We start from the raw sequence: 11483 nt of genomic DNA, 5'->3' as shown, positions 1-11483 counted from the left end.
TCTACAGAGAATTTTTTGGACTTCATGGCTTGGTTTTGGTTCTGACCTTCAGTGTGAGCTGTGGGACCTTATACACACAGTTGTGTGCCCTTCCCTCTAAATTACTGCATGTCTACGCAACTCATTTTGTTACTGAAATTTTGTCATAGGTTATTGAGTGTAAATGGGCATCATGGCAATTTTAACAATTTAAAATTATATCTACAGCAAAAAAGTGAAGGGGTCTGAATACTTTGTGAACGTACTCTGCATTGTACTACCACATGGAACTGTGAAAATCCTACAATATTGCCATTAACTATTGCTAGCCTAAGTGCTGATACAGTACGTATCCCAGTCTGCTGTATGTTTCTGATGTAACATATTGCTTTCCCATTCCCAGTGAAGTGGCAGAATAAAAAGGCTTTTACAGGTCCCTGCGGGAAGCAGCTACCTCCAGTAGTAGTCACTAAGCTGTGGGGCTGCTGTGCTGACAAATGACACCAAATGCATATTTTACTATTGTCACTTACAATGCATGATCCTGGCTGTGCTGCTCAAATGACTGTGCAGCAACACTGTTGAGACTTACAGCATGTTAGCTGCAAAGACATTCTGTATACAAATATGGATTGAACTTGGTTTGAGGTTGCTCATCGGTCAGTTTTTTCAGACAAGTTGACCCTGTTTAAATACAGTAGTGGAAAAAAAGACAAACAAAAAAAGATGTATAGCAGGTCTGATTGCACTTTTGCAAAGCTGATGTACAAACAGACGTTTTAATGTATTGACACATGAATGTTGACATCAATGCAGAAATGTTAGAACCATCACAGTAAACATGGCTCAGGCTACTACTGGATTAGTTGGATGTGGTGACAATGAAGGAGGTAATCTTCTAAAATAGACAGTCAAGTCTTATTTGCTTTGAAAATCTGATCGTCAGCCATTCACAGTAAACATGGCTCAGGCTACTACTGCATTAGTTGGATGTGGTGACAATGAATGCTTTGAAAATCTGATCGTCAGCTATTTACTCTTGATAAACTTCAACAAACTGTTGTGTAAAGTGATTGACTTGTGACTGAAGAGCCAATCCCAGCTGACACTGGGCAAGATGTCAAACTTCAGACTTGTTTTATTTTTTCTTTTAATGGCCAATGATAAACAAAAACAAAAAAATGTTCACCACCATCCAAGTTTGATGAACCAAATGACAATGGAATATATTACAAATGGTATTATATGTTTAAACATTGTGCCACTTGCAACTATAAGTTTCTAATGCAAACGCAAAGCATTTAATATTACTGTAGTGCAACTTAAAATTCTCAACAATAACATACCAAATAAGACATTATGTTCTATTTTATTTGTATGTATTTGCACAACCTTATACAAGTGCAAACTATAGAAAAGAGTTAGAAAAAACAGAGATACATAGTACCAGTCAGAACCACATCAAAGAAATGCACCAGAATAAGAAAGCAAATTATCTGTCTGACTTTAAGTCTCAAGTGTGATGAGGTCTTTGAGTATGGTATAGGCACTGAGTGTGGGAGAGAATGCGCCTCATCCTAAAACGTACAGAGACAAAAACATCCCTATTAAGACATGTCAGTAAGAGTCAGATATTTCTGAGTGATATTTTATTTTCATTCTGTTTTTGTGATTTTAATGTATGAAAGAGAGGGAGACTGAAGTAGAGGAGAGAGGGAGAAAGAGAGAGTCTAGAATGGTAGCCAGAGGGCGGTGGCATTTCTCTCTCTCTGCGTAAACGGAGAGAGTGAAGAAGGAGAGGGCGCACGGAGAGAAAACAGAGCTTAGTGGCAAAGCAGCAGTGCCGCTGACACGAGTGAGAAACCCCGTGGTTATTTCCACCACCACCTCTCTCTAAAGCTTAACCTGCGCCGTTTGAGACGGACTTAGATATCGGGACTACAGGCTACACACCTACTCACCTTTGGTTTTGGACAGCAGATCCTCTGGTGGAGGGGGGGGGTTCTTGTTTCCCCCACCGTGGACCGAGGAGTTTTGTGTGTTCATGTGTTTTACGCGTTGTTTGTAATGAGGAAAAGTGGACAGAGAAGTGGAATAGGACACCGGGGTTGCAGCTTGGTGAGGATGTGCGCCACGCCGGGGATCTTGGTTCTTCTGGTGTTCCTTCACCCAGGAGTCGCCCAGGGTAAGGCTGGGGAGCGCTTCTTCTTTCAGACCTTTTTCATTCACCTTAATGATTAGCGAGGGACCTTCTTCATTGTCGAGATGCAGCTGCGTGTTAGTGGTGGCATGCCAGTTAGTAGGCGGAAGGGCAGAAGTAGTTCTTGCCGAATATACATACTTTTCCCCATATTTATTTCCATTTAAAGTGAGCTGATGCTGATGAGTGGATGGTTTACGGTCAGCGTCTTAAGGTGCAAACCAATATATCTGCACATTCCCTTGCCTGGTTGAAACGTGCTGTACAAACTGAAAGGCAAAACTCGCAGCCCGCGTTTCCCTGCGAGAGAAGACAGAGGCTGAATAATTTAGGAAGACCGAAAAATTATGCGATTCATTAAGAAAGACTGGGAAAACGTGGCGGTGACTCGCTTTTGAGAACCTGAAAATACAAATGTGACTGCTTCAACTACCAGGGAACACACGGGGACTTGGTAACTGTCAGAATCGAACATGCAGTGATTCTTTTTTTGCCAGGATTGTTTCGTATCTATAGAACATGGTTAATTCAAGTCTGCTGCGGTTAAATTGAGGTGAAAACTGTGAAGGGCAGGAGTTGGAGTCCACGATTACAGAGCACTTGCCAAAAGAGGCGACGCTTCACTGCTCCGATTGGAAAATTGATCCGAAGTCACAAACACTCAGAGCCGGACGAAGCGTGTAGGAAATTACACAGATCTCACAACTAATCAAGGGGTCCGCAGATGAAACGCTGCAGCTTGAACTAGACTAGACTTGGACTATAAATTCATCCATCATTACCCGATGATGGAATCCAAAGTGAGCTGACATGCGTAAGGACTTAAAATGATAAGGTGCTGTGTATTACGCACCCCATGTGAAGCACAACAGAAATATTTAAGTGCTGTTTCTGAAGGGGGACATGCAGCAACACAGCGACTGGTGTTTGTGGATGATGTGACAGGTCATAAATGAGGAAGCCCGAATAAACAGCTTAACATTTTACCATTAAGACTATTTATTTATTAAAGCTCTGTAAGATTCGTGCTGTAATAGGCTGCCCATCAGAAACGCCGAAGGGAAAGTCATCTTCCATTTCCACTCTGTGACCTTCTGAGGGAGAAGTTGTACCTTGTTAATGTTTATCCAAAACATTAATGGCCAACTCTTCTATTATTTTACCAAGCTGATTAATTCACCACGTTTGCCCTCAACAGCCCAACTTATATTTGACCACATCATAGCCACTTATTATGGGTTTCATCCCCTTTCAAGTATAATATTATAATATCCTTTCAGGCTTCAGTCTCTACCCTCCATTATACAACTAATGTTATACTTGAAAGCCTCTAGAAGTATGCAGTAACTTGCCCAGTCTACAACAGAATAGAGTCGGTAAATTAGCATCATCATTACTGAGTGGCCTATGGTTTTTTGGGACATAATTGGACATGATATTGCTGCCGCCTTTCTCTCATTGCCCTTGGGAACAACATTTCAGCAACACCCACTGATATTCATTATGGCCATTCTCTTGGTTTATTGTTAAATCAATACATGGCAATTTAGGTACACAATTTGAGCAGGCTTTCACCCAACTCTGACAAAGAGCAGCTTTCCACCAATATGCAACTCAGTTTGTTTTTGAATGACAAATCTTATAAATGGAAAGTACAACATGCGTTTCAGGCAGATGAAATTCATCAATCTTTCCACACTCCTAAAAAGTTCAGATTTCCACTCATGCTGCTCCCACTTTAAAAGTTTATATTTTTCTGGCTTCTCCTTTGGGTTCGTCTGTTGTGTTGTTTATTTCTCTGTTCCTAACAACTTGTTCTTTGTGTGTGAGGAGTTACTCCATTCATTGTTCTATTGAATGGGACAAACACACTGACCTAACTGTGGGGGAGTGGGCTGCTTTGTGTACATAGCCGATCCTCTTTGTGTATCAGGGCTGAATTTAATTCCCAACCTGTTCAGGTGAAGAGGGCTTGCTTTAAATGACAAACCCTGCATCTTTTTGTGTGTATGTGTGTGTGTGTGCATTTTGACTTTCAGTAGGAAATACAAATATTGGGTTTAACAAAATTATTCTGCTCTTCACTTCTGCTCATGCATCACTGAGTGGCAGTTGTTGCCTCCAGTTGAACTCTGTTGTGGATAATGTGGTTTGTTAAGTTTTAATAGCTAGTTTGTTTTTGAGGTCATGACTAATGGTAAACAGGGTGTTTGTGGAAATGATGCTGGAACTGCTGAGGCTTCAAATCTAATAATGGTAAACAATGAGGGCACTCAAATATTGAATTATTTTTTAACTCCATTTTGTGTACAGTTGCAGTATCTTGCAAATGGACTTAGTTCAGGTTTGTGTGTCAGACACACCTGGCCAATAAAGCTGATTCTGTAATCTGTGATACACTCTAGAAGAAAGTACATACAGATGGACGGATGTGTACGTACAATGAGAGGCGAATGCTGGTTGAGATCCCCTCTTTCCAGCTTTAGTGCTAGTGTCAGCCTTCCAACTAAGCCCCACCCTGAAGCATTTGGGCCTATTAAAAAGCCATTAGCTAAGCTCCCTTACATTTGATCCAGAATGAATGGGTGTCAAGATCACTCTACAAAGTCTGAGAAGTCCTCTTGTTTATCATGATGACTGAGATGTGGTACAGTCAGGCTCTACAGTGTAGCTGCTTTAGGGTGATAGTGTAAAACATTTGGTGTGCTTCTGCCTTCTCTGGCCCCGCAGGAGAAGAACACTTTTCTGTAAATGTAACACACACTTCTGTTGTAGGGTAATTTTCTATGTATTTATATGTGTTAATCTTCTTGAACTGCACATTTGATTTGAAGCAACACAGTTGGAGATAAATACGTGTTTGTGTAGGTGTTGGTGTGTAGGTGTATATGTGTGAACCGGGTGGTGCAGAGGTGTAAAGATGTACTAAAAGTGCTCCTGTGAGGTATGTGTGTCTTCTTGAACTTGGCAGCTTGGGGGGTGTTCTTGGAGAGCTCCTGTAGAGTGTGTGTACTGTATTTCTGTGCACACGCATGTATGCCAACCCATCTAAAGGTGGGAGATTGTGTGATTTTGTACATGTGTGTGAACTTGGCTTTGTAACTATGTTCCAGCAGAGCTCACATGGCGTTTTGCTCCATGTGTTTGTGCACACTTGGCATTATGATATTGCCAGAGCTGCCATGCTGTGTCCCATTATGCTCTGATCCTGTCCCATGGTGCTGTTGCAGCCATCCAGGGTTCAGTGCTTGTAGGGGGACAGCTGGGAATTATTGGAACTAAAAAGGCCATCCTGATTGGCTGCATTACTCCAGCCAGTACAGTCCGATTGGCTGAGAAGGTTTTATGTGTAAATTCGATGCTGTTTCTGTATCAGAGAGAGAGAGGGGAAGATAGAAGTGAGACAGGGAAAGGATGAATGGATGAGGAAGAGAGAGATCTCTCTGGGTGGTTTGTACCAGCTTTGATCACTCCACTAGGACTTGACAAGCTGACTGACTGCCACACACACATCCACTCACACACAGCAAGATATTTCTGCGGCCAAACAATGCTGCATTCTGTCTGTCTCCTCTGTGTGTGCATATGTGTGTGCTTGGACGGGCGTTCACCGGACTCTGTGAAAGGAGGCCTTTGACTGTGTCTGGGGTTGTTTTATGTGGAAGACCCTCCTGCTGCTAGCAGCAGCCTAGTGAATGGCAGATTTCCCTCACCCTCTCTGCCTTCTTTAAAAAAAAATCCTTGCTTACTCACCCATACATTTCATAGACTATTCACCCACCTTTTATACCATATTTATCTCTCTCCTTTCAGTTACTCTATTAGCTGCTGAGCGGACTTTACTGACCCTTCTCTGCCCTCTTGCCAGTGGCCTTGCATGTTCGTTCATTCCCTCAATAGATTTTTATCTTGGACTGTGAACATGCGGACCTTGTCTTTTCTGTCAGTACTGTGCATGTTCTTAATTTTGGTTTCCTCCAGAAAGCACAGAAGTTGCAATTAAAAACTCTATTTAGGAGCTTTCACGTGGGTTGTTTGTGTAGAATTTGCAGGCATGTTTTTTCTTTGAGGGATTCAGAGATGAAAACTGTTTTTTAATAAGTGTGGTTTTCAAAAGGCTGTGTCGACAAACTGCATCACACTATACTCTCTCTTGCTCTCCACAGGGGAAAACCCAAGGTGGAACATAAGAATTCATCCCTGTGTGTAGAAAGGAGGAGAAAGCTAGATGTTCTGAAACTGACTCTGTCTCCTGCTGGAAGGCCTAATTCCTTCTAGAGTTGCATGTAAAGATCTAGAATTATGAATATTTCATGGCCTGTGAAACCTAAGGCTTCATCTAGGGCTTACATTTCCAGGCTTTTTGTTTTAGTTAGGTGTGTGTGGTGGTGGTGGTGTGGTTCTGAGAGAACATTGTTTGTTCACAGTCAGTGGCCTACTATATAGTTCCCGCCGATTCCATGTAGTCCTCTGCTGCAAAACAAATGATAAGCCTACAGTATTGCACTGTTTTTAATCACAGATTTAGATGTACATGTGCTTCTTTGTCTTTACATTTAGATTATGTTACACTACAGGTTTTAAACACTTTCAGAAACACTTATGAAATATTACAGTAAATGGGCTTGTACAACATCTAGTTTTTTTGTTTTTTCCTGTGGACTGCAAGGAGGAACTGGGCATCTTTTATTCTCATAACAAATGGTTGGACTCGGTGAATCGTTGCCACTGAGTGCCAGACCACAGATCTTTGTTCTGTTGTCCACTGTCTCAGTTCCTCTCTGCCATCATTTGTCCCCATTTCTCTCCCTGACTCTCTCTCTCTCTCTCTCATTTTCTCTGTCCTGCTTTCCTCTTTTGCTCCTTCCCATCTGCTGCCTCTGACATTGTTTGCTGCTCTCACTTTTACCTCTTTTATTATTCTCTTCCCCTGCTGCTGTGTCTCACCACTCTGTCTCTTTCTGTAGTTAGATTTATGCTGTTTAATTAGAATGAGCCCAAAACAGTGGACATATTGTTGTGCTTCTGAAGAGGACCCACAAGCAGTGGGACATTGTGTTTGTGTGTGTGTGTGTGTGTGTGTGTGTGTGTCTGGTCACAGAAACTCATCAGTCAGCCAGAGGGAGGGAGAGTTTGCCTACGTATTCCCACACACACGTATGGGTCCAAGATAGATGGAACTGAAAGAGAAGGAGGAAGGGAAATAGAGAAGTGGAGCACCACACCATGCCAGCTGTCCTCCATTGAAATCTCACCCTGTATCTCTTTGTTTTAAGGCCTTGCCTCTATCCATAACCGGCAGCTTAGGCTTTTCATGGTCTATATATCCTTTTTATTTGATACCGTAAAACCTCCAGTAAATAGCCCGGGCTGGTTTATTTGCTTCAAAAACAACGAGCGGCACACTGCTCTTACTGGAGACAAGTGATTACCAGACACACTTTCTTTATGCATGCGTGTTAGAAGAAACCGACTTCTGCCTCTTCAGCTTAATCCCCTGTCCCTTCCCATGTCTGTCTTTGACACTTTGTTTGGATTCATGCCAAAGCATCAATCTGTTGTGTCTCCAGATTTTTTGCTCACGGCGCTCATATTAAAGACAGGGCTGCAGATCCGGGGATGTGTGTATTATTGTTACAGTATTATCTCAAGTTTCTGCATTGATAAGACTTACGAGTCGTGGCATTGCACAGGTGTCACTCCTTAAACACACATACGTGCAAAGACACAAACAAAACCCCCTGCATTTCTACATAAGAGCAAGAGAACAATTCTTTGAGGGCAGACACACGACCAGCAGATGGGCGCTGAGTGCCATGTTTGTGTGTTAGAGTTAAGAGAGTCTTATTTGTGTCACCATGAATATGTGATTAAGCTGCCATTGATCCAGACAAAGTGTCACAACAGGGGGCCCACGAGGCTGGGATCTGAACCTTTTTTACTTCCACTGAAAGCTTGTTATGTGCATTGTCTTGTATTGAGAGAAGGATAAAAAAGAAAGGAGGGACAGGGTTGGGTTTAGTAACCTAAACTGAGAAATGGAGCAAGAGTGGAGTGGAAGTGAAGAAGACAAAGAAATTAAAGAGAAGTGCTTTTTTGGGGGCAGAGGGAATTCATGCTTTTTTTTTTTTGATGGCAAACAAAGCAGAACTGTATAAGCCCATTCAACTTCTGGTTGATTACAGAGAGGAGGAGGGAATGAGCGAGCGTACTGGGTGCCACTGGGAAGCCGCCTGGAGGATTAGTCTTTCTCTTTGTCGTATCTTTCACCACTACGTTCTCTTTTCCATTGTTACTCTCCTTTTTGCCTCCTGTTCTTTTCACATCCTCTCTCTTCTGTGAGTTTTCTTCTCTTTTTCACTCTTTCTTGTTCTCTCACTCCAGCCACTCCCTCTCTCACCCCCAACAGTAACTCTTTTCTTTTCCGCTCTCGCTCTATTTCTGTGCCAAACCTGTCTGGTAATCTAGTGGTCAATCTGAAGGAATATGCAAAAACCTGAAACCATAATTACTATAATCACCGCTGTAACGTTTTACCTCCTAGGCTTACGTCTGCACTTTGCACACATGCGGCACACACACAAACACAAGAGCCATGCCTGTTTTTTGAGTACAGCACACTGTAATTCTGTAGTATGCTGTGAAAAGGGGGATTTTGCACATGTTGTAAACGGTTTGGGTTGTCTGTACTGCTGATGCAGACATGATGTAATTCACTCTACTGTACCCTGTGTGGGGCTTGGGGAAAAACAAGGGCGTAACACACACACACACACACACACACACACACACACACAGGTTGGCAAGAATGCACAAAAACCCTGTACACTTCACTTTGTTTATTGGTAGAAAGTCATACACACACAAACACTCTATACAATAGACATAGTAGTGCACTCACTTACTTTGGCTCTGCATCGGCTGTTGGGAACCTGGTGTATTTTTCTTAGTGGGTGACAAGATTACGTGTAAGCAGTTTGCTTTGATTCATTTGAGCACAGCATTCTAAGTGGTTAATGAATATGGGCAGCACTTTGCTGAGAAGGCATGCTTTGTGTGTCCAGTCTGTGTGGATGAAATATCGCATAGTTTTTTTTTTTTCCTTGCAGAATTAACCCTTCACCAGAGCTTTTCTTCCCACTCTCCCAGAGGAGCACAGATAGGAAGGCACTGCAGTTGGAGAGGGGAGAGCCAGGAGAAAAGGCCTGAATTTTTATTTTTTATTTTTTTGTTCTCTGGGAGGAAAAACGTGATCAGAGAAGGATAAAAGATGTAGGGAATCAGAAAAAGCCAGGCAGAGCATTGGTGAATTAGTGGGAGGGAAAAAGATGTAGTGACTTGTATACAGGGACATCAGGTGCGGGAGTGAGATAGGGAAAGTCTGCAGGCTTAGTAATTAATCACAGTTCTCAGAGAGAGGGAGAAACATTTCATGAGCAAAACAGTGAGAAGGGGCTGACTGAATAATTTCCCCCTACTTGAATGTACGCTCACACAGAGGCTTTGCTGTTTGCATCACTTTGACTTTAAAATGGGTCCATTTGGGGATCTTTAGAGGTCAGGAATGGGGTTACGGTGTACTCAATCTAAATTAGTGGATGGTGTTCAGGAGAGCAGAGTGCAAGTGGCTGTTTGTCAGAAAATGAGAACAAAAGACAAATATGCAACATCTGTGAAAATCAGCCTGGGTTGATTTTTGATGTGGATCATACAGAGCAGTTTTTCAATCAAACATCAACAAAACAAAGAAGGGAAATGCAGGGAGATACAGCAACTGTGGGGTGATGTGCTGGTATGTATCACTGTTCTCTGGTATTTATTGTGTGTTTGACTGTGACTGAGAAAGATGTAGAGAAGCCTGTTCCCCAACCCCCCCGCTGTAAATATTCATATACAAAAGGGAAGTCTTGCTTCCTTCCATAGGCAAAGTTTATTTTGCTCCATAAGTAGAGCAACTTCTGGGCTAAAGGCCGAGTTAACTGGACTGATATTAAAACCGACTTAAACTTTGGCTTGTTCACAAGTCTATGAAGAATATTTGGTCAGTGCAACACTGAGTCAGTATACCAGCTCTTCAGGAGGTTTTTTTTTTTTCCTGATGAAAAATGTACTGGTTTATTGTCTTGGAGTTTGTCTGCCGTCGCCACACGCTTCGGTATGACAGCAAAGTGAATTTATATATTGTTGCCTTGACTGCACAGAACAGACTGGCCACTGTTTTCCCACAGGTAATCTTTCTACATTATGATGGTCTGCAATGCATACCTTGTGTTTTATTGCATGTTTTTTGAATGCCTATGCATTTGTTTCCTATGCAGGTTTTCCAATAGGGAAATCACTTTATTATTGAGTGAAAGGAGAACAATGCAATATGAATAAAGACATGACCAGTCACTCTGGTTATTACTATTATAATGAAAATGTGAAGAAACATGAACTTTGGACACTACACTTTAAGGAACAATCTTTAAAGTGGAAACCTAGAAGACAAAATAGATCAAATAACATCATCCATATTATTCATTTAGCACAGTTGGATTAAAGTCAGATCAGATTAATGTTTGTTACAGTTTTGGAATGGAAAATTTTCATTAATATTTCAGTTAAAACTGAAGGCCTTACTTAAAGTGCATAGGTTCAACTGTTTGCTGCCTGTTTTAATAAGCACAGAGTAGCTGTTGGTGGAGATAATCCGATATTACCTTTTGGGAAAGACTGTTACCAAAGAGGCGTAAATTAAATGGGGTGTTGTTGTGAATGATGAAGACAGAACCAAAATCTTCAATCCTACGGTGTCTCGCCAACCTTCAGAGTGAAAGTCAGTGTTTATTATGGGTACTCAACATTGTAACTCAGCAGTGCAGCGATAAAAGTACAGACCTCCTGACTTGTTTATAGCATGTTTCAGCTATGCTTTGTTTTCATTGATTTTCACCCACACAGACTCTGTGTGTGTGTGCGTGTGTGTGTGTTCAGGTGCGCATTTGTGCGTTTTCATCCATGTGCGCATACAAAGGAGGAAGCTATGAGCGCTCTGGCTCTCTGGGCTGTATTGTCTTTTGATGAACAAAAAAAACTTTGACCTTCGACCTAAAAATTACACACTTTCATCCTTTTTCTTAATCCTCTGCTTCTGGTGGTTTGTATTTCTATCCCCAAGGTTTCGGTTAGGCTTAAGGTGAAGTCAGTAGCAGTCTTATGTTTTGCACTTAAAAGGGAATTTACAGTAGCTTATTATGTAGTTTTTTTTTTTTTAATCAGGGCAGGTTGATATGACAGCCCTTTTCTATGATGTAACACTTTG

The 11483-nt window shown here is 41.8% G+C and overlaps 1 protein-coding gene across 2 annotated transcripts in view; it reads left to right on the top strand.

Moving 5' to 3' along the window:
* Nucleotides 1-1716: 1716 nt before the first annotated feature.
* The window catches only part of LOC109961572 (netrin receptor UNC5C-like), a 185279-nt gene continuing 175512 nt past the window's right edge, over nt 1717-11483 (top strand). For both annotated transcript variants that reach the window (XM_020602490.1, XM_020602489.1), the window contains exon 1: nt 1717-2164. In XM_020602490.1, coding sequence (XP_020458146.1) covers nt 2047-2164 — 118 coding nt within the window. In that variant the 5' untranslated portion in view covers nt 1717-2046. The remainder of the gene's footprint in view (nt 2165-11483) is intronic.

This window comes from Monopterus albus, unplaced genomic scaffold (genome assembly GCF_001952655.1).
Source record: "Monopterus albus unplaced genomic scaffold, M_albus_1.0 scaffold56.1, whole genome shotgun sequence".
Taxonomy (NCBI): Eukaryota; Metazoa; Chordata; class Actinopteri; order Synbranchiformes; family Synbranchidae; genus Monopterus; species Monopterus albus.
Note: the sequence above shows the minus strand (reverse complement) of the source record. Positions and strands in the feature narration are given on the sequence as shown.